This window comes from Schistocerca serialis, chromosome 9 (assembly GCF_023864345.2).
Source record: "Schistocerca serialis cubense isolate TAMUIC-IGC-003099 chromosome 9, iqSchSeri2.2, whole genome shotgun sequence".
Classification (NCBI taxonomy): domain Eukaryota; kingdom Metazoa; phylum Arthropoda; class Insecta; order Orthoptera; family Acrididae; genus Schistocerca; species Schistocerca serialis.
Genome location: NC_064646.1, coordinates 30,921,459 through 30,942,988, shown reverse-complemented (window position 1 = coordinate 30,942,988; position 21,530 = coordinate 30,921,459). Strand labels below are relative to the sequence as shown.

Sequence of the window (21,530 nt, the reverse complement as noted above, 5' to 3'; positions counted from 1 at the left end):
TCCTCTGTTTCGGTTCCATCGTGGTCAACGAGGGAGCAATTGACAGGAATGGGGGAAATAAATACAGTAGAAGAAGAATGGGTAGCTTTGAGGGATGAAGTAGTGAAGGCAGCAGAGGATCAAGTAGGTAAAAAGACGAGGGCTAGTAGAAATCCTTGGGTAACAGAAGAAATATTGAATTTAATTGATGAAAGGAGAAAATATAAAAATGCAGTAAGTGAAACAGGCAAAAAGGAATACAAACGTCTCAAAAATGAGATCGACAGGAAGTGCAAAATGGCTAAGCAGGGATGGCTAGAGGACAAATGTAAGGATGTAGAGGCCTATCTCACTAGGGGTAAGATAGATACTGCTTACAGGAAGATTAAAGAGACCTTTGGAGATAAGAGAACGACTTGTATGAATATCAAGAGCTCAGATGGAAACCCAGTTCTAAGCAAAGAAGGGAAAGCAGAAAGGTGGAAGGAGTATATAGAGGGTCTATACAAGGGCGATGTACTTGAGGACAATATTATGGAAATGGAAGAGGATGTAGATGAAGATGAAATGGGAGATGTGATACTGCGTGAAGAGTTTGACAGAGCACTGAAAGACATGAGTCGAAACAAGGCCCCCGGAGTAGACAATATTCCATTGGAACTACTGACGGCCGTGGGAGAGCCAGTCCTGACAAAACTCTACCATCTGGTGAGAAAGATGTATGAAACAGGCGAAATACCCTCAGACTTCAAGAAGAATATAATAATTCCAATCCCAAAGAAAGCAGGTGTTGACAGATGTGAAAATTACCGAACTATCAGCTTAATAAGTCACAGCTGCAAAATACTAACACGAATTCTTTACAGACGAATGGAAAAACTAGTAGAAGCCAACCTCGGGGAAGATCAGTTTGGATTCCGTAGAAACACTGGAACACGTGAGGCAATACTGACCTTACGACTTATCTTAGAAGAAAGATTAAGGAAAGGCAAACCTACGTTTCTAGCATTTGTAGACTTAGAGAAAGCTTTTGACAATGTTGACTGGAATACTCTCTTTCAAATTCTAAAGGTGGCAGGGGTAAAATACAGGGAGCGAAAGGCTATTTACAATTTGTACAGAAACCAGATGGCAGTTATAAGAGTCGAGGGACATGAAAGGGAAGCAGTGGTTGGGAAGGGAGTAAGACAGGGTTGTAGCCTCTCCCCGATGTTGTTCAATCTGTATATTGAGCAAGCAGTAAAGGAAACAAAAGAAAAATTCGGAGTAGGTATTAAAATTCATGGAGAAGAAATAAAAACTTTGAGGTTCGCCGATGACATTGTAATTCTGTCAGAGACAGCAAAGGACTTGGAAGAGCAGTTGATTGGAATGGACAGTGTCTTGAAAGGAGGATATAAGATGAACATCAACAAAAGCAAAACAAGGATAATGGAATGTAGTCTAATTAAGTCGGGTGATGCTGAGGGAATTAGATTAGGAAATGAGGCACTTAAAGTAGTAAAGGAGTTTTGCTATTTGGGGAGCAAAATAACTGATGATGGTCGAAGTAGAGAGGATATAAAATGTAGGCTGGCAATGGCAAGGAAAGCGTTTCTGAAGAAGAGAAATTTGTTAACATCCAGTATTGATTTAAGTGTCAGGAAGTCATTTCTGAAAGTATTCGTATGGAGTGTAGCCATGTATGGAAGTGAAACATGGACGATAAATAGTTTGGACAAGAAGAGAATAGAAGCTTTCGAAATGTGGTGCTACAGAAGAATGCTGAAGATTAGATGGGTAGATCACATAACTAATGAGGAAGTATTGAATAGGATTGGGGAGAAGAGAAGTTTGTGGCACAACTTGACCAGAAGAAGGGATCGGTTGGTAGGACATGTTCTGAGGCATCAAGGGATCACCAATTTAGTATTGGAGGGCAGCGTGGAGGGTAAAAATCGTAGAGGGAGACCAAGAGATGAATACACTAAGCAGATTCAGAAGGATGTAGGTTGCAGTAGGTACTGGGAGATGAAAAAGCTTGCACAGGATAGAGTAGCATGGAGAGCTGCATCAAACCAGTCTCACGACTGAAGACCACAACAACAACAACATACCGATTTTACATATGACCAAAACTTTTTAGGGTTCTTGTTTAGATTGTTTGCCAATGTTTTATGTTCGAATTCGCTGAATGCTTCTCTCATTGCTCTCTTTACGCTCTTTTTCGCTTCGTTCAGCTTTTCCTTATCAGCTATGATTCGACTACTCTTAAACCTATGATGAAGCTTTCTTTGTTTCCGTAGTACCTTTCGTACATGATTGTTATACCACGGTGGATCTTTCCCCTCGCTTTGGACCTTAGTCGGTACGAACTTATCTAAGGCGTACTGGACGATGTTTCTGAATTTTTTCCATTTTTGTTCCACATCCTCTTCCTCAGAAATGAACGTTTGATGGTGGTCACTCAGATATACTGCGATTTGTGCCCTATCACTCTTGTTAAGCAAATATATTTTCCTTCCTTTCTTGGCATTTCTTATTACACTTGTAGTCATTGATGCAACCACTGACTTATGATCACTGATACCCTCTTCTACATTCACGGAGTCGAAAAGTTCCGGTCTATTTGTTGCTATGAGGTCTAAAACGTTAGCTTCACGAGTTGGTTCTCTAACTATCTGCTCGAAGTAATTCTCGGACAAGGCAGTCAGGATAATGTCACAAGAGTCTCTGTCCCTGGCTCCAGTTCTGATTGTGTGACTATCCCATTCTATACCTGGTAGATTGAAGTCTCCCCCTATTACAATAGTATGATCACGAAACTTCTTCACGACGTTCTGCAGGTTCTCTCTGAGGCGCTCAGCTACTACGGTTGCTGATGCAGGTGGTCTATAGAAGCATCCGACTATCATATCTGACCCACCTTTGATACTTAACCCAGATTATTTCACATTCGCATTCGCTAATAACTTCACTGGATATTATTGAATTCTTTACTGCTATAAATACTCCTCCACCATTGGCGTTTATCCTATCCTTGCGGTATATATTCCATTCTGTGTCTAGGATTTCGTTACTGTTCACTTCCGGTTTTAACCAACTTTCCGTTCCTAATACTATATGCGCACTATTTCCTTCAATAAGAGATACTAATTCAGGAACCTTGCCCTGGATACTCCTGCAGTTTACCAATATTACGTTAACTTTTCCTGTTTTTGGTCTCTGAGGACGGACATTCTTTATCAACGATGATAATGTCCTCTCTGGTAAGCCGTCAGGTATTTTATCGTTTCGCCCAAGGGGGGGCCCCTCTAACCTAAAAAACCCCCGTGTGCACGCCACACGTACTCTGCTACCCTATTAGCTGCTTCCGGTGTGTAGTTTGTGGTTTGGCATTGTCATGCTGCAGGGAAACATTTCCCTTTTCCTTTCGGACCCTTGTTACCTGTCATTTCAGAGTTCGCAGCATTGTGATGTAACGCTCTGAATTTATTGTTGTTCTACGGTCAAGGAAATCGACATGGATAACACCATCTGCGTCCCAGAACACTGTGGCCACGATTTTTCCAGCTGAAGGCTGCGTCTTTTATTTCTTTTTCTAGGACGAGTCTTCGTGTCGATATTCCATAGACTGACGTTTCATCTCCGGGTCGTAATGGTGCACCCACGTTTCGTCTCCTGTCACAATTGAATGGAGAAAGGCATCACCTTCATTATTGTAATGCGAGAGGAGTTCCTGGCAAATTTCAAGTCTGTGCCCTTTCATTTCAGGAGTCAGCATCTGGGGAACCCAGCTTGCACAGGTCTTCCGATAGCCAAGCAAAGCAACAATGTGACCCATATGTTCTTGTGAAATGCCGACTGTGCTGGCTGTTTCTCTCTTGAGTGATACGACGATTGTCCTGGATCAATCTGTCAACATTTTGCTTGTGAAACTCGGTGGTTGCTGTCACAGGACGTCCAACTCTTTGTTTTTCATGCAGGTCAGATATTCCTGCCTCAATATTTTTAAACTTACTCACCCAATGACGCACAGTATTCACATGAACACAATCACCATAAACTGCTTTCATTCTCTGATGATCTCCTTTGGGATGATATCTTCTGCTGTCAAGAATTCAATGACTGCACGTTGCTTAAACTGCATTCACCGACCATCTGTGCAGGGTTCCATACTTTACACTGTAACAACATAACCGTTTGCTGCTAAGGATTTCTGCCAGTTGGAGCTGTAGAGAAGAGGCTACGGAACAAGCCAGTACCTGCCATATACCAATGCTCCCAACTGCTGAAGAGTTACGAAGGTGGAGGCATTACTTTTCAAGTCAACCCTTGTATGTGAGTAAAAATATTTGTATGTGTGGCAGTCTTCCCACATCTCCTTCTAAACCAGTGGATTGATTTCAATCAAATTTGGTTCACATACTACTTCTTGTCTAGGGAGAAGTGCGGGAAGGATCACCTAGCTGCCTTAGGGGTGAGGTGGGGTGAGGAGGGTTGCTAAACCCTGCCCTGCACAATTTCTGGTGTGTGGGTGGTACCAGAATATGTTCCTGGATGTATACGTGTGGATGGGCACAGCTGAGGGGAGAGAGGGGGAGAAGCAGATGGGTAGTGAGAAGAGGGAAGATGAAATAGACAGAGAAAGGGAGAGGAGGGGATGGATACACAGGTTGTGGTGGGAGATGAGGTGGACAGATAGTGGTGGGAGGATGAGGCGGAAACAGACAGAGGGGAAGGATGAGGTGGACAGATCAGGAGGGAAGAGGAACAGAGAGAGGGGATAAGAATAAATGGATGAATAAAGAGGGAAGGAGGGGATGGACAGGGAGATGAGTAAGACATGAGATGGACAATGAGATGGGGAGGATGATATTGAAACATAGAGGGGAGGCAGTAAGAGGTAGACTGCGAGGGCAGGAGGAGATGGACAGAGTGAGCAGGAGGAGGAGATGAACAAAGAGTGGGGTAGGAGGAGACAGATAGAGGTAGGGGGAGAAGGGGATGGACAAGGAGTGGGGGAGGTGGAGGTGGTAAGAGACGGGGAGGAGGAGGAGATAGAGAGAGAGAGAGAGAGGAAGAAAGTAGTATACAAGACATGTTCAGAAAATAAGTGTACTAAATTTTATATTTTCTTAGAAAAAATGTATTTGGAAAAAAGTACAGGATATTATTGATACACTTGAATCATAATCACATATTGATACACTTGTTGACTATTTCTCCACATAATCGCCACCCCGTTCAATGCACGTTGTGAGCCATGACACAAGTTTCTTTATGACGTCCTCGGAGAGCTCTCCTGCCAGCTCTTTCCTCCACTTTGTAACCCCTTGCTGCACCTACTCGTTGGTTGAAAATTTAATTCTACTCCTATGTGCCTGCGGATAGGTGAAAAGATCATAATCTGAAGGCAGAAAGTCAGGGCAATACAGAGGGTGGTTCAGAACATCCCAACAGAATGAGTCCAAGAGTGCATTGGTGGCTAAGGCTGTGTGAGGATGGATATTGTAAAGCAACAAGCCCACTCCTTCTGTCAGCACTCCACTCCTTTTGTTTTACATGCTCCTTTTCAGTTCTTTTAGGGTCTCACAATATTGCTGTGCATTGATGGTCCCTGCTGGAGCATAAATTTGGCCAGAATGACGAATTTTTGGTCGCAAAATGACACTTTTTGTCTCAGGTGTATAATGAGGCACCCATGTTTCATCTGCAGCCACAATAGAGCTCAGAAAATCCGCACCTTCCATTTCAAGTCACTCAAGAAACTCGCAGATGTGACTGACCTGATTTTTCTTGTGCCGATCTGTCTGCTATTTTGGAAACCATCTTGCGCAGTTTCCAGTATTTTAGCATTTCTGTGGATGTCTTGTACAGGTGAATACTGGAGAGTTGTGGAAACATCACAGAAATTTTATCCACTGTCAATTGGCGGTCTTCATGAACAGTGTCCTTGACCATTTGCGCCAACTCATCAGTCCGAATGGAAGATATTCCACTCCTCTGTTTCTCATGAACATTTGTTCTGCCTCCACTAAAATCCCTATAACAGCCATACACCTTTGTCCTGTTTATAACACCTTCAGTGTAAACCATTTTCATGTGTGGCAGTAGGTGAGTCAGATGTGGATCTGTCACTCACACTTGGCAGAATTTCTTACTGACGTCTTTCTCACAAGTGGATACTACAATGTGAGTTTACATACTGCAATGTTCTCTGGTCAGAGAATTCCCCTGTGACATCCAGTTTTGTCAATCCTCAAAAAAGAAGAAAAGCACAGCACATTATGGTCATAGTATATTTACTTTCTGAATATGCCTTGTACCTGCCATATGCGTATGCAGCTGAACTCACGTGCAAAAGGTTAGTATTTTATATAAACTGAAACGTTAGGATTTTCAAATACAAAAGTATAAATTAGATGCTATATTTGATAATAAAGGCAACATGCTGCAGCATTGTTTTTTTGGCAAACTTGATGCGCTCATTCGACCTCCTGGTCCCTACCACCCCTCTCCCTCATTATAACCTTAGAAGCCCAGAGCTAAAATTTAAGTCAACTATTAGTAGTTTGGGTTTCACACATCTTTTTGTACACTGTCATTTCCAATACCTATGAACAATTCACAAACTTTGGCATTTCAGAAATATTTCTGCATTTGGCTATTAATTAGCAACTTGGATAAATTACAAGCAAAATGCGTATGCTAGTATACATCATTTCAACATACATCATAAGATACACAATCCAGAATTTTGGCTAGGAGATGATGATAATATCATGTTTTAGCAGCATAAAACTTGACAGTGAGAGCATGAATGTGAGCCATGCTGTGCCACAGTGTTCACCACAAATGAAAAATTTAACAGTTAGTATTCTTCTTCTTTGCAGAGAATGATTTGGAGATGTATAGGGAGTAATGACATCTTGGGAATGTTGAAAAAATGAATAAAATGATTTATCAAAAAAATATGTTTTCTTGCTCAATGTTATCAGGGCCAGGGGACCACAGATAATAACTGATGGCTTTCCACTCCATTCTGTTTTCTGCAGTCCCCCTCTATCTGCCCCACACTTACATTTGTAAATCTTATTTTACTCTTGTCTCTTTTTCTCCTCCTGCAGCCCATGGACCTTCCACCATATGGTAACATTTCCATAATCTTTGGCTATGTTTTGTTATTCAGTTTAACTACATGTGCCTCATTCTTCCTCAGTCTGAGCTTGTGCTCTGCCTCAAATGGTCTCATTGTCTAAAAGTTAAGTTCTACATTTTTATTTCTTCCATTCCATTCTGGGATCTTACTCTTAAACAGCCAGTGTACCAAGTGCAACATTGAGCTGCAGTATTAGAGAGTAGGTATTAATTTAGTATTCATGGAAAATGAAACAGTTGGTGTTATTCTTCTTTGCAGAGAAGTGTTTGAGATTAATGAGAACTAATGGTGCACAATAAATAAAATGATTTATTGAGACTTCATGATGGGAATTACAGAACATACCCTACAACTTTTTGATTCAGTTTTAACCACACTTGTTGTATGTGACTGTAATAAATACACCTGCCATGATAATTATTTCCTATTTAATAACATAAATGTCTGTGGTGGTTTTTGTACCCACATATCTTCAAATTTTTGATTAACTTTAACAGTGTAATTTCTCGTCATACTTAAAGAATTATTATATTACTCATACTGAACATATCTAATAAAATACTGCTATTCTGGAGTAGAGAAAACAGCCTAGTTCTGTTTGAAATTTGGGTAAGGAGCTTCCCCCCCCCCCCCCTTCCCCTGCACACACCTTCCATAATTTATGTATGTTATATGTACATATTATGGTCCATTAAAGAATTGACAGTTATCTAATACAGGTTTTCTGAATTTATCTTGCAGTTTTTGTTTTTATCACAAAACAGCATTAAATACAGTGTGAACATACAGGTCAGTTTCTTATCACAACCTATATTTCATACTCACATTCATTGGCATCACCAACACAGCCAGATCATTGCTTTCCAGCCTTTGGCTACACAATAGATCACTTTGTCACCCAACCAAGATATTGGTGGTGTGTGTGTTTTTTATGGGGGTGGGGGGGTGGGGGGGAGGGAAGCATGCACACTCCAGTCTTAATTACATTTGTACACATTTCTTAGGTGAAAACTTTGGTCCCCTGTTTGCAGGTGAATGGCGGCAGCTTGGCTGAGAAGGCGGGTCTACAGGCTGGTGACGCTCTCATCCGCGTCAATGACGTCGAGCTGTTCAATCTACGCCACAAGGAGGCGCAGGATGCTATTGTCCGCGCTGGCAACTCCTTTGAGCTCGCCGTGCAGAGGTTTGTACCAGCTCATGCAAATCTTACAAATTATCAAAAACATGGATTGCTTTGACACTATGTAGAAAAAGTACTCAATTCTGTATTGACAAGATTTAGGTTTCAACAGATATATCTACCTACCATGGTAGAGTGCATTGGTTGGGACAAGTAAGAGATGAATAACTGCTTATATGCCTCTGTCTAATTTGACCATCATGTTCTTTGTGGGAAAGATGGTGTGGAAGACGAGGAATTTTTGTAGATTTTTCCACCTTGAAAATAAATTCTGTGGTTTGATGAGTAACTTTTCACCAGATATTTGCAGTCATTTTTCTGAATATATGTCAGTTGAGACTTTTTAAAATTTTTATTACCCTTTCCCATGAGGCAAATTGTTCTGTTATTATTCATATCTTTCTTTTTGGGATATGCTCATTAATGTCCCCTGTTAATCTGATTGAATAAGAATTCACACTCTCGAGCAGCTCCCCAGTATTGACCATAGGAGTGTTTGATAAGCGACCTCTTTTTGGGTAAGCTGCAGTGTACCAATGAATAGAGATCTTTCCTCCATTTAGCTGCAATAGAGGCTATGTAAATATTCCAGTGCACATCTTAACAATTAGTTAATCCCTGCTATTTACACGACATGACCAAGTGTAGTTGTGGCTTGTAACTGTGTTGTCAAGGGGCCGTACTTGGTACCAGACTAATATTTTGTCAGTGTCTTACTGGATATTACTACAGTTTTATTTCATATAACACTTCATTATTAATAATTGCTGAATCTGCTAAAAGCATAAAATGGGAACTATTACTATCCACTGAGTAATTATTGTATGATGTGAACAGTAAAGCTGCTGTCATACTTCTGTGAGACACAGCAGACATCACTTTTGTGCATGTCTCTCTATTCTGGATAATGTTCTTTAGGAACTTTTCCATCCGTTAACAAACCTCATTATATATCTGTTGAATATATTTTATTACTTGATATCTGTGTGTTTTCTTTCTTTTTCTAACAGATAGTTAAGATCTATGTGTTTTTTTCAATAACTGGAGACTTTTTTTAACCTAAACTTGGTGCAAATATAGCCAAATTATTATTAAAAGAAAGGGCATTGGTTTTTGCCCACAGGATTAACTCGCACCAATCCCACCATGTAGTCATGTAGCAGCAAAAATGTGTAGAACTCTCACAAAGCTTGAGTCTTGACTATAAAGCAAATAGCAAACCATGGTCCACTGGTAAAATATTTGAAAATGCAGTTTATCTAAGAAAAATATTGGTAATGAAGTATTTGTGCAGCCTGTACTGGAACGGTCCTCACATTGGATCTGCATCAGGTTCAGCCAACAGGGGACAGGGAGTGATTACATGAGAAGCAGTCAGTGCAACTGTTCACACAGTCATTTCAGCTGAAGGGTAGTGTCACAGAAATGCTGAAAAAGCTAAAAAGCAGTTCTCAAATAAAAAATGTACCATCTCATTAAAAACTCACTCTAAAATTTTAAAAAATCAGTTTTTAAAAATTAATACTGAATTTTCCTACAAGCTGTCACAGAAAGCTCTCTTGGTGATTGTGAAGTTAATAATAACATGCATGAAGATATATAAGCAGCTGTTATCTCCTCTCTATTTCACAACTGGCATGGAGAGAAATCTTAATATATTATAAAGCAAAAAAGATTCTCTCTAACACATATCTTTCAGTCAGTTGAAGGGTGCACTTATAACAGAAAATGGTAATCACAGGAGTTATCAAAAACAAAATGTGCCGCTTTAACCACAGTACACATACAGAGCGCCTAGTGAAATTTTCCATCCATCAAATAATAAAGTAATCAAGGTAACAACATTCACAAAGGAACTTAATTTTAACTACAGTAGGAAATTATGTGTTAACATCATTCTTTGATGATAAATTGAAACTGTATATCTGATTAACACTCAAAGCTAATGTTCTGCTTTTTGTAGTTGTACACAACCAGCTACCTCCCAAATAGCCCATCCTTCTCTGAATGTTCCGGATGTGAAAATGATGTTAGACTTTATGCTACTATCATTCAATGAAGCTCGATATCCCAACTATTTTCTTGTCCTTGTACACAGCAGTCATTGACATTTTTATCTGGAATTGGCAATGTTAGTGGTAGTTGGTTTCCTTCCTGTTGTTTATTCAGTGTAAGAATATTCCAGAAATATTGAACAGACTCTGATGGGAGAGCCTTACAAGAAAGGAATTGTGAACTATTGAGAGATTACTAATAAACACCTGCAGCAATCAACTGGTTGGATTCTTTGGATATCCATCTATGATGGGAAATGGCTGTCTCAACCTCTTTTAGCTACTGCCAGTTCTCCAGCTTTCATTATTACCTATATGTGCATACTGTTTCATATTATTATATCTTATCTTCTACCATTTTAATGTATGTATCTGCAAACTATAATTCTGCAAGCCACATTCCAGTAAAACATATGGAACATATTACCGCCTCCAACTTACAACTAGTGCAATGATTATGAGGGTAAAATTAGAGACATTCAGATGTATATAGTAGCCTACTACAATCTTTCTTCTCATGTACCTTTTGCAAATGGAACAAGAAAGGTAAAATTAGTAACTTCCAATCAACTGTTTCTCATCAAAGAAAGCAACAAACAGCATCAGCCACTCCACATTTGTTGAAGGTCCAAACAGTGTGCAATTCTAGCAGTGGTGCATACACATCCATTGTTGTGTGCCTCGTTATTCAGTCATTCTTGACACCTTTCTTATGAAGAGGTTTAACAATTGTATATTTTAATCTGTCTGGTAAAATTCCCTGTGCCATTGATGCATTATATATATTTCTGAGGACATCACACATTAAGTTAGAACAAATTTTCAAAATTCTGTTTGAAATTCCATCAGTGCTGCATGGGCTTTTGCTTTTTATAATTTTTATAATTCTATTAATTTCAGTGAAAGATGTTGGTGCTTAAAGTTTTTTTTGATCGATTTTTAATATATTTTCTTACTTTTTCAATTGATTCATTTAATCCAATTTTTGCTGCTACATTTATAAAGTGATATTGAAAAATACTTGCAAACACAAATCAGACCAAAAATTTTCCTTAGCATTTTTCCTACTTCTTTTTCTATGTCTTTAGTTAACCCTTAGGTGGTAACATGTGAAAAATTGGCGTTTACGCGATGACCAAATTTTTCAAAGAATTTCCACTGTAGAGAATATTGAAAATAAATAACAATTTAAAAGCTTCATGAAAAATTAATACTAATATTTTTATTCTCTTTCAATTACATTTTGCAAAACAATATGAAAAAATTATAGAATTAAGTACTAGTTTTTACATGACATAGGTTATAAAGTATATTAATCCTTAGCAAAATTCACAAAATTTAACATTACTGTTTCAAATGAATTAGTTTCTAAACTTGACATGTGATTTCTCAAATATCTTGATATACATGCAAATAAACAGAAAAAATTACAAACTTTCTACCCACATTTTACATATTTTCTTGGAGCACTGTGAGCAATTGGGTTTATCACATTTCACACACTTGTATGCCATCATTCTGTTCAATGTGTAGGGAAAAAAACACAGTTTTTTCTCTTTTCTAGCTTGTCGCTTATTTTTCTTTTTGTTGGATTCCCATATATTTGCTTTTCGCCCAAAATACCTGAAATAATTTGTCTGAGGTCATCTGGTAAGTTTGGAATCTGGAGCCTTCTCTGCATATGACGCCTGGTTAAGTTCATTCCTACTCTCTTCATGAACTCAAATCTTGACATCATACCTTTATGAAGATACATAACATAGGCATTTGTGCAGCTCACAGATATTAGGAAGTAAAATACTGCCAGTGGCCATCTCCTCGTTCTCCGTTTAGCTGAGTAGTTGCTGCACTTTGTGTCTAGAGCATCTACGCCAGATTTTGTGGCATTATAGAAACTGATGTTTTGTGGTTTGTTGCTACTTTCATCGGTATACGCAGTGTGGTGCATTGAAGACAGCGTTAAAACTGCCTTAGACTTTTTTGGAACAAAAGACAATAGTGTAAGATCTGTAATAAAACTATAAATACTGGAGCCCACTTCTTTCTTTGGGTTGGGGCGAAACTCCTTTGGAACTTCTCTTTTGTTGGATTTTAGAGTTCCAACATATGTCAACCTGTTTTTCAGCAGCTTCTTACTCAATTCAGTGGAGGAAAACCAATTGTCTGCTGTGATATTCCAGTTTGTCCCATATATACATTTGGAAAGACGAATTACAGACTGTGTTGGCTTTTGGAACTTTTTCTCTTCATCAGATAGTGTTGCTCCATCACTATCTTTCCCCACATAAATATAAGCATTATACAAATATGAAGAATGTGCATCTGTTAGGCACATGACTTTAATGCCATATTTAGCAGGTTTCTTGGGCATAAATATTTTGAATCGGCATCTTCCTCTAAATGGGATTAGACTCTCATCAACACATGCATGACTCCCAATCGAATTACCTTTTGACAATTAGAAATAAAGATGTTGAAAATATTGGACACAGCTGCTGCAGGATCATTTCTCTTCCTCTGTTTGCGAGTAGATGCATTATTAAATCTGAGAGCCACCAGTAAAACTTCACATCATTTTAGAGACACGGTTCCATGAAAAATGGGACATCCAGTACAGTCATTTGCAAAAAGTGGTGCCAAGTTCTCACGTCCAGACTTGAAAATGGAACATAGGACCAGCAAACCAATCACTGCCTCAATTTCAGTTTTGTCTGTATCTTTATAACTGGAAGATGAAGGATTTTGTAATTTATTCCTTATCACTTGTAGTTTTGAGTTGGTATGTGCAACTATCTCATCCAATATCTCAGAGTTGAAAAATAAACGCCATATTTCTTCTGGGTCTGGATCGTTACCTAACTTGGCAGGATCTAACCATGATGACAATCTAATTTTTATTACATTTTTGTTTGGTGACTTAGCACTGCCATTGGGCACTCTGGAACTCCATCTGAAACAGTTCATCTTGTCATGATAAATTGTGTCAATTTCAGTGCCATCATTTTTCCTATTCTGAAGAGAGTCAACACCACCTCGTTCATTCTCGGACGTGCAGAGAATATCATCCACATCTATTTCAGAATCACTATCATGGTCTGAATCTGATTCGTGATCTTCCTCAGGAACATAAGAATCGTCTGAATGATAATCATCATCACTTTCTTCAAACTGCTCTAAAGCCATCTGCACCATTATTTTGCTTCTTTGTGACACACAAGGTATCCCTCCACTAGTAGCCATCTACAAGTAATGAGATATTTGAAAAGTAAGGAGTATAACAAAAAGAAACTTACTCGCTTAGTGTAATATCCGTCTGTCAGACGGAGTAAAAATCTTACCTCTACGGTAATATCCGCCTGTGAGACAATGTGACTGACATTTGTGCACGAGTAAAACAATACTATCATGGAAATGAAACAATGACATCAGCACAGTAGCAAGTTCAACACATGAATGAAGCAAAGCTGAAATATCAGATCCAAGTAACAATGCACGTATGTGAACAATACAATACAATACAATCTCGTACATTGAAAGCTTTTATACCCGCCTAAGAGATGGATGTTACCAGCTGAGGATTAATGATCTGCCTCCAATGCTTACAGTCTCTGATACATACAACACTTCAGATTTGACTACTGTGATGTAATATTTTAACTATGCATTACAATACATTGACTTTTAATTGTATCTAAATATATTGCCAAACTGTGCAAACATAGGTTGTCCATCTAGGTATCAAGGAGAACCTTCAATGTATTGTTTTTTTTTTTTTTTTTTTTTTTTTTTAAGAAATTTTCAGTCAATTTCTAGCTGATATTTCATGGAGCTTTTATCTGTTGTTTCTAAAGATTGCTGGATTATGTGCATAAGCAACACATCATAAATGAATTTTAATTTCATTTAGTTTGCCAGTGGTTATTCCTTCTACTTCTTTTTCCTGTGTCTAATTACTTCTCTAGTACAAGACTGAATGCTAAGGGAGGCAGTCCCTGCCAGACCCTTGTTTTTATATCAAAAGGTACAGACATTTTGCATCGTAATTTAACTTTTGAACTGGTATAAGTTAATGTTCGTTTAATCAACACTATTGTCTTTCTACACATTTTAAACTCTTCTAGTAGCGTACATCTATCTACTGAACCACATGGATTTTTGTAGAATATAAAGGTGACAACCATTTGTCTGTCCAAGTGGTTTTGTAAGACTGTCTTGAGATTGAGTCTTTGGATCTATATTCCCTAAAATCTGCCTGATATTCACCAATTAAATGGTCTGTTTGTATTTCAAGCTTTTTAAGTATAATTTTTGAAAGAACTTTGTAAGTAACTGGCAGCAAAAAAGTCCCTCTGTAGTTATTTATATCTGTTTTATTCCCTTTCGTGTGAACTGGATGGATTACAGCATGCTGACATTGTTTAGGGATTCTTTCCTATAGCCAAATTGTTATGGTTATCCTGTCTCCCATTTCACAGTATCCCATATAGTTTTAATCTTATTATTTGCATTATCAGTTTCTGTCAAGACTTGCATATTCCTGGATAATTTAATGGCTTTCCTTAAAATGTTGTAGTATTTTTTGCAGAATGCAAGTAATGTCTGATTTCAACTTATTCTGACCTCTATATTAGTTTCTCTTTTCCTATTACATAAAATTTTAATCTCTTTTGTTATCAATGACGCACTTGTTTTCTTAATAGACTTTCTCAATAACTTTTAAGGATCTGGATATTTAAGGAAAGCTACTTTTAAATATTGACAAAAATTAATGTGGAATATAGTGAATTTCACGTTAGCATCTCTTTCTGTATATACCTATTTTAACTTATTCTTAAAATGTTGCACCATTTTCTCATTAATAAGCTTCATTATTTTATATGAACATGTGTCAGAGCTGTAAGGTGCTACATCATTTATTTTCATCAATTGTGCATCATGAACAGATAGTCCTTTAACACTTGAGTGCACATGAATTTATTTGAGCCTGAACAACTGTCTAAAAAATGTTACCAGTCAGGGTCCTGCTGTCTGGCTGCACATGACTTGGGAAATTTATTGTTGAAATCAGATTGCAACAGACAAATAACGGTTCCAGTTCCTTTTTCCTGTCAGAGTCTTATAAGCAATCTACATTGAAATCTCCACAAACTACTAACTGTTACCTCTTATCTGACAGGTAGCTTCATAAAGCATTTATATTTCTCATAAATAGCTGAAAATTTTCTAGACAGAATCTGTAGCGTTACAATTCTTGGGCATCCACACAATATTCTGTGGGAGTGGGAGCAAGAACTGTGGGTATAGAGTATTTTTAATATTTTGCGAGATGAATGGTGACTTGTAAGTAGCCATAAAAAAGTTACATTTTGACCCAGTTAAAAACCTGTGTAATACTGACTTTCAAACAATTTCCCTGACAGAATAACACCTGACTACACTACATTATTTCCTACCCCAGAGAGATAGGGGCACAGGCAGCCTTGCCTCCTACTGTGGATACGTTTGTGGCTACAATTACAAACGAAGCATTCTGCAGTAACAACTCACAAGTACATGCTTTATGTTCTGATCCAAACAAAAACTGGTTGTATCAACATTTTTGACTTTGTGTCCACCTTTTCCATGTTCACTCTACGTGAAAATGATGCAAAGCATTTTGTTTAACTCCTCTATCCATGTGGTTACATTGTTTTCAGAGAGGCCCAGAATATATATAAATTTAGAATTTTCCAGATCTCCTAGACATACAAGAAGCTCATCTACTTTACTTTTGAGCCACCTAATATTCTGATGAAACAAATTAATTATACCTTATTTTAAACTGTTGCATGTATGATAGTCCTGTTCTGTTCTGTTTTCTTTCAGGACTTTCTGTCCATGATATGGCTCTAACCTAAAAAATGTACCCCTCTGATTTCAATAATGCCAGTGATTTTACCTTGTGTGCTTATGCCCCCATCCCCTCCCCCTTTAAACTTTCTGCAAGATGCTCAGCTAATTTGTCCTTCCCCCTCCTATTCAGGCTTAGGCCACAGTCTATGTATCCCCATTTTCCAGTTGCAGCAACAGGTACAGCACAGATATGAGACTTTGTTTCAGTCAAATGAAATACACCCAGCTCTTTGTCTTCATGACTGACAGTTGTATTAACTGAGGGCTGGTCATGGTACTGCAAAATCCCCACAAACCCCCACATGAGTGTGTGCTATTGCTGCTCTTATTTCTTGTGGGCCACTTTTAACACTATACTCTAGACAAGGTTGTTTCCTGCTCGTCTTTCCTTAACTACCCGATCCTCTTCATCAAAACCTCTGCACAAGGCCCCTATGTTTTCTGTCACCAGGGGAAGCTTGGCACAAGGTTTCATTATGCTTGTGACCTGTTATTCTACACCTAGCTTTTCCTGTAGCATTTGGCCTCCACCCCTCGTGTGACTCTACCTAGCAAAGGACTCTTTTCTTTTACTTGAATTTTCTACTGGCCCAGCCTTAAAGTTATTACTGTGAGCCTACTGCTCAACACCTTGCTCGAACACTGGTTCAGGATCTTCTCCTATTTAAGGTAACAAGTCAAACTGATTGCTAACTGGAATTTGAAATGTGATTTTCAAGGTTTCCTCCTTTTTTCTTATTGCTCGTTATCAAACAATAAATTTCCCTGGCTCTCATAGTCTCTTTCTCCATTCAGCCATCTAATTTAAAACATCTTATTTCTAATTCTGCCTGAAGGGCACAAATCTTTCTTCACTGTTCCACAATTCACTTGTCATGACACAATAATCTACAACTCCATAGGAGAGCCTCATCTGATACTTTACTGGCTTTGCAGCTACAATCACCCCAATAAAACCCCAAATCATAGTCCTGACATAGAAAAAGAAACAGGCAGGGTCTATTATGAAGCTTGTGGGACATCCTGAAACAGTATTTTCCAGGCAGAATAATAATTTTCCCCTTTTATAGTAATAATTACTCTTTGTTTTCTGTTCCTCGAGTAGGATTTAATCCACTGTAGGGCACTACCGATAATGCCCTACATGTCAAGTCCCTAAACAAGCAAGACATGGTTTACAGAAGCCTTGGTGTGAGCACAGAAAGTTCCTGCAACCTTATTGCTTTGGATAATCGTGTGTATTTTCTCAACAAAATTGTTTACTGCATCTATGTTGCTTCTCCCTTGTTGAAATTGAACTGAGTAATTGGGACGATGGCATATTTTTCAATAAAATTTTGCATTTGGGCAACAGCAACTTTCTCAAATATTTTTAATGTGACTGGTAAATTTGACATAGGACAACAATTTACCATGACCTCTTATTGGAGAATGGTCTAACTCTGGTATACTTCAGTACCTATGGGAAGCAGCCTTCTTCAAACCATTGGCTAATACTGAAGCTCTTGGGTGTGCAGTTATGTTGTGCTCTATTTTAACAACTTCAGTGGGTATTCCAGAGTGACCCACAATAGTTTTTGTTTTTTAATGCTAGAATTGCTTTTTCTTTGTCATTTGCTGAAAATTTTCTCTTTAAAATGAAAATCTGACTGGCTGTCACAAGCTAATGAATTTCAGCCTCAAAATTCCTGATTACCAAACATGTCTTCTAGTCCAAGTTTTAATGCACTTTCTCTGGCAAAAGCCAAAGAAAATATGGTGTGACCATTATTTTGAATCCCTGAGCAGTTATGTTTCTGAATAACCTGACCAAGGAATTATATCATGGAGCCTTAATTAAGTGAGCTATGAGAATGCATTACAACATAAAATTAAAAAATAATATGAAAAAATCAAACTGTGGGAATTTGCATTTATGTTTCACTACCTTTCCAGGTAATTGGCAAAAATTTTCATACATTTCTGAAGTAGTTACTTTTTATGCTTATGTTTGTGTTACTTATGTTGATTATTAATATGCAGTGATTAATGTTGCAGGGGCGGCAGCACCTGGAAACCCACAGTGACACCAGTGGGACCAACACCTCCCGTAGGAGCTCACCCTGGGCCCGTCACCAAGACATCACTTGCTGCCCGCCCCGCAGCTCCCGCCACACGCATTGGCAGTGCACACAATGTTTCTGCAAGGCCTTTTGCTCCTCAGGTGAATGGGAATTAAGGGGCTCCGGAACGCCCTATACTTGCAATGTTAAAATAACGCTTATAAATTACATCTTTCCTCACAAAGTATTTGAGGTAGGAAGTTGAACTTTTTACAGATTATTTATTGGAATATGGGCTACAACTTAACACACGGATTTTACAAAATTTTAGTTCAGTTATTAAAGATGATTTTTTTTTTTTCAATTGTAATGAAAATTCACAACATTTTTTTGCAATTTTTTATTTATATATTAAAAAATATACAGTTTTTTTGGAAAAAGGCTGTGTTAAATTATGCAGAAGGTACTGTGTAACATTTACTGAAAGTTTTAAACAAATATGTTTGGAAGATCCTTAGAAAACATGTAATTAGTATGAGAAAATAAAAGTTTTGGGAATCGAGCGACAAAGATTGGATTAACTTTTTAGTGCATTCCAGGTCCATAGGATGGATTATCTTCACCCTCTGCAAACTCCTCCTCCAGCTTCCTCTTGTTACTCCTCCTGTTTACTCTTGCTTGTATTTCTAGACTCTTTACAGCCCTGTCTGCAGCCCGAAGGCGTTCCTTGTCTAAAGCAAGCATCGCTCGTTGTTGTGTTCGTAGATTTTGCTACCATTTTCTTCAGTTGCAGTTACTGCAACACTGTTCCAAAAGGTGGTCATGTATGAACACTTATCACATTTCAGTTGTATTTCATTAGCAAGTCTTACGTGCTTTATTATGGAGAGTTCCAGACCAACTTCACTACAATGAATACATCTTACACAGTTTGAAAAAATTCCTTTGAGAACCGACATATCAAATATTTCATTCACATCCGATTCGCCCATAAAACATTCATAGTTTTCACTCATTGAACCAAGCTTCTCCTGAGAAGTATTTTCTTTCCCTCTTTGACTGCTATGGGCAGGTGTACTTGAGAGGTTAGGTTCACTCACTTGGTTATCGTCTTTATTGTTTACAGTAATAACACATACCTTTGGCTTTCCAACATTTCTCCTTTTCTTAAAAGCCTTCAGAGGATTTCTAATAACTTTACTTTTACTCATTATTATACTTCAACAAAACAGAGACTCAAGAAACAGAATTAATTACGAATATTTTCGAGACAACGACAGAGTAAATAAACATGAAACAATCGACAATCACACCAGCGATATATATTGAACCATCACAGGTTAGCCACAACACATACTTTATCTCACATCACTAAAATGTACCTGATGAACACGGACGTTAATAATAACACCATTTGACAGCAGTTTAACAGCGCCACAGTGGGTCACGCCCATGTAGAACACATTTAAAAAAAAAATTTAAAAATAGTTGTAGTCTTCGGAATTGAATAAATTATATATCTATTAAAAGGTAATAGTGTGCAGATTCAGAAAACGCAAAAAAGTAAAAATTGAACTTTTCATGATTTTGAGCCTTTCCAGAGCCCCTTAACCAGTATACCCAGATTCTGACAGCAGTTCATTTGTAGTAGTACTAGAATGTACGTTCTTGTGTAGTTGGAATGAAGAAATCTTCCAACAGAAGGAAAGGTGTAAAATATTTTTAGCTGAGTACATAATATTTCAACTGTGTGACCTGCAGCATCATTTCTTTTCTGCTTTCTCACATGTTTATCTACTAATATGAAGCATGTTTTATTCTATTTTACTCTATTCTGCCCTTTAATTTGCAGTGTATTCCTTTCAGTTCCACTGATGCTCCATTTGATCGTATACCTCTCATTTACCCCACTTGCAATTTTGCACTGCCATATTATGTCCATCTTATTATCACATTTTGAAGACTGTTTACAAATTATATGCATAAATTTCCATACATTTTATTCTCTTCATTGTATTTACCATTCAGAATCTCACCAGTAAGTGAATTACAAATAGTTTCTCCTGTAGTAGGTATTTTTGTGTTTGCTGTTGGGATGTGTTCAATTTTTATACAATAACATAATGGATATGTTTCTCATGTACACAGATCAATGGTGCGCTGGGTACAGATACTGTGAAATCTATAGTCAACAAGCAGTATAATTCACCAGTTGGAATGTATAGTGAAGAAACCATAGCTGAGACACTCTCAGCTCAGGCTGAGGTTCTTGCAGGTGGAGTCCTTGGGTAAGCTATAAAGATATCAAATTTAAATTTAGTACTGATCCCTTTTTTATCCAAATATTCCTACATTTGACAGCATTTTATAACAAGTTGTATTATTTAATTAGAATGCTTTGTAATTAACTTATCCATTTTTAACTTTCAATAGAGTCAATTTCAAGAAGAATGAGAAGAACTATAATGCAGAAAAAAGTGAGGTATTTAAAATGGTCCAGGAAATTGACAAGGAACCAAGGGAGCCCGAACCAGGTATGGTGTGGATAGTCACACTTATTTTTCAGTGACATGTAAAAATGTCTACCCAAATCAGATAGGTTGTCACACATGCAAGGATCTTTTTTAAAGGCAGACATCTCATTGTTAGAACAGAGTAACAAACTAAACAGAAATACCATCATAGTACAACTTCTGTCTTACTTCAGTTGTTGTATGCTGGTAACTCAGTCATGTTACCGTTCCATTTAGCTTGTAATAGAAAGAGAGGGACAGGTGATTCTTGCTCTGTCTTTTTCATAAAAGAGTTTCTGCCTTCTTTCATGCATTTGAAGTCATGGGTTATGTATCTTTATTTATGTATTTTTTTTTTAAATTCTTGGACTCAGTAGTCAATTACGAGTTTGTTAACCTGAAAAACAAAGTATTTATTTCTGTTTAGCTATAGAAGAGTAAATTTTTATTTTTCAAGCTTTTTCTTGTTCTTTTTGTGTAACCATAAGATGCAAATTAACTTTCTTGAAGTCACTTATACCAAGAAAGAGTTTATTGACCTTGGAAGCATCACAATATACAGGGTGAGTCAGAAGGAAAGGTACGTGCTTCGAGATATGATAGTATTAGTGATTCTGAACAAAAAGCTTTTTATGGACATATGCCCTATTGCGAATGGTTTCAGAGACAGAACATGTTTAATATCACTTTTATATGTTTTTCTTTAATAACTTGAAAACTGCACACTCC

The 21,530-nt window shown here is 37.7% G+C and overlaps 1 protein-coding gene across 5 annotated transcripts in view; it reads left to right on the top strand.

Annotated features, from left to right (window-relative positions):
- LOC126419273 (PDZ and LIM domain protein Zasp-like) overlaps positions 1-21,530 on the top strand; it is a 292,415-nt gene that overhangs the window by 198,445 nt on the left and 72,440 nt on the right. For all 5 annotated transcript variants that reach the window (XM_050086440.1, XM_050086439.1, XM_050086436.1 and 2 more), the window contains exons 2-5: positions 8,152-8,303; positions 18,284-18,449; positions 20,437-20,576; positions 20,722-20,822. In XM_050086440.1, the coding sequence (XP_049942397.1) occupies positions 8,152-8,303; positions 18,284-18,449; positions 20,437-20,576; positions 20,722-20,822 (559 nt within the window). The remainder of the gene's footprint in view (positions 1-8,151; positions 8,304-18,283; positions 18,450-20,436; positions 20,577-20,721; positions 20,823-21,530) is intronic.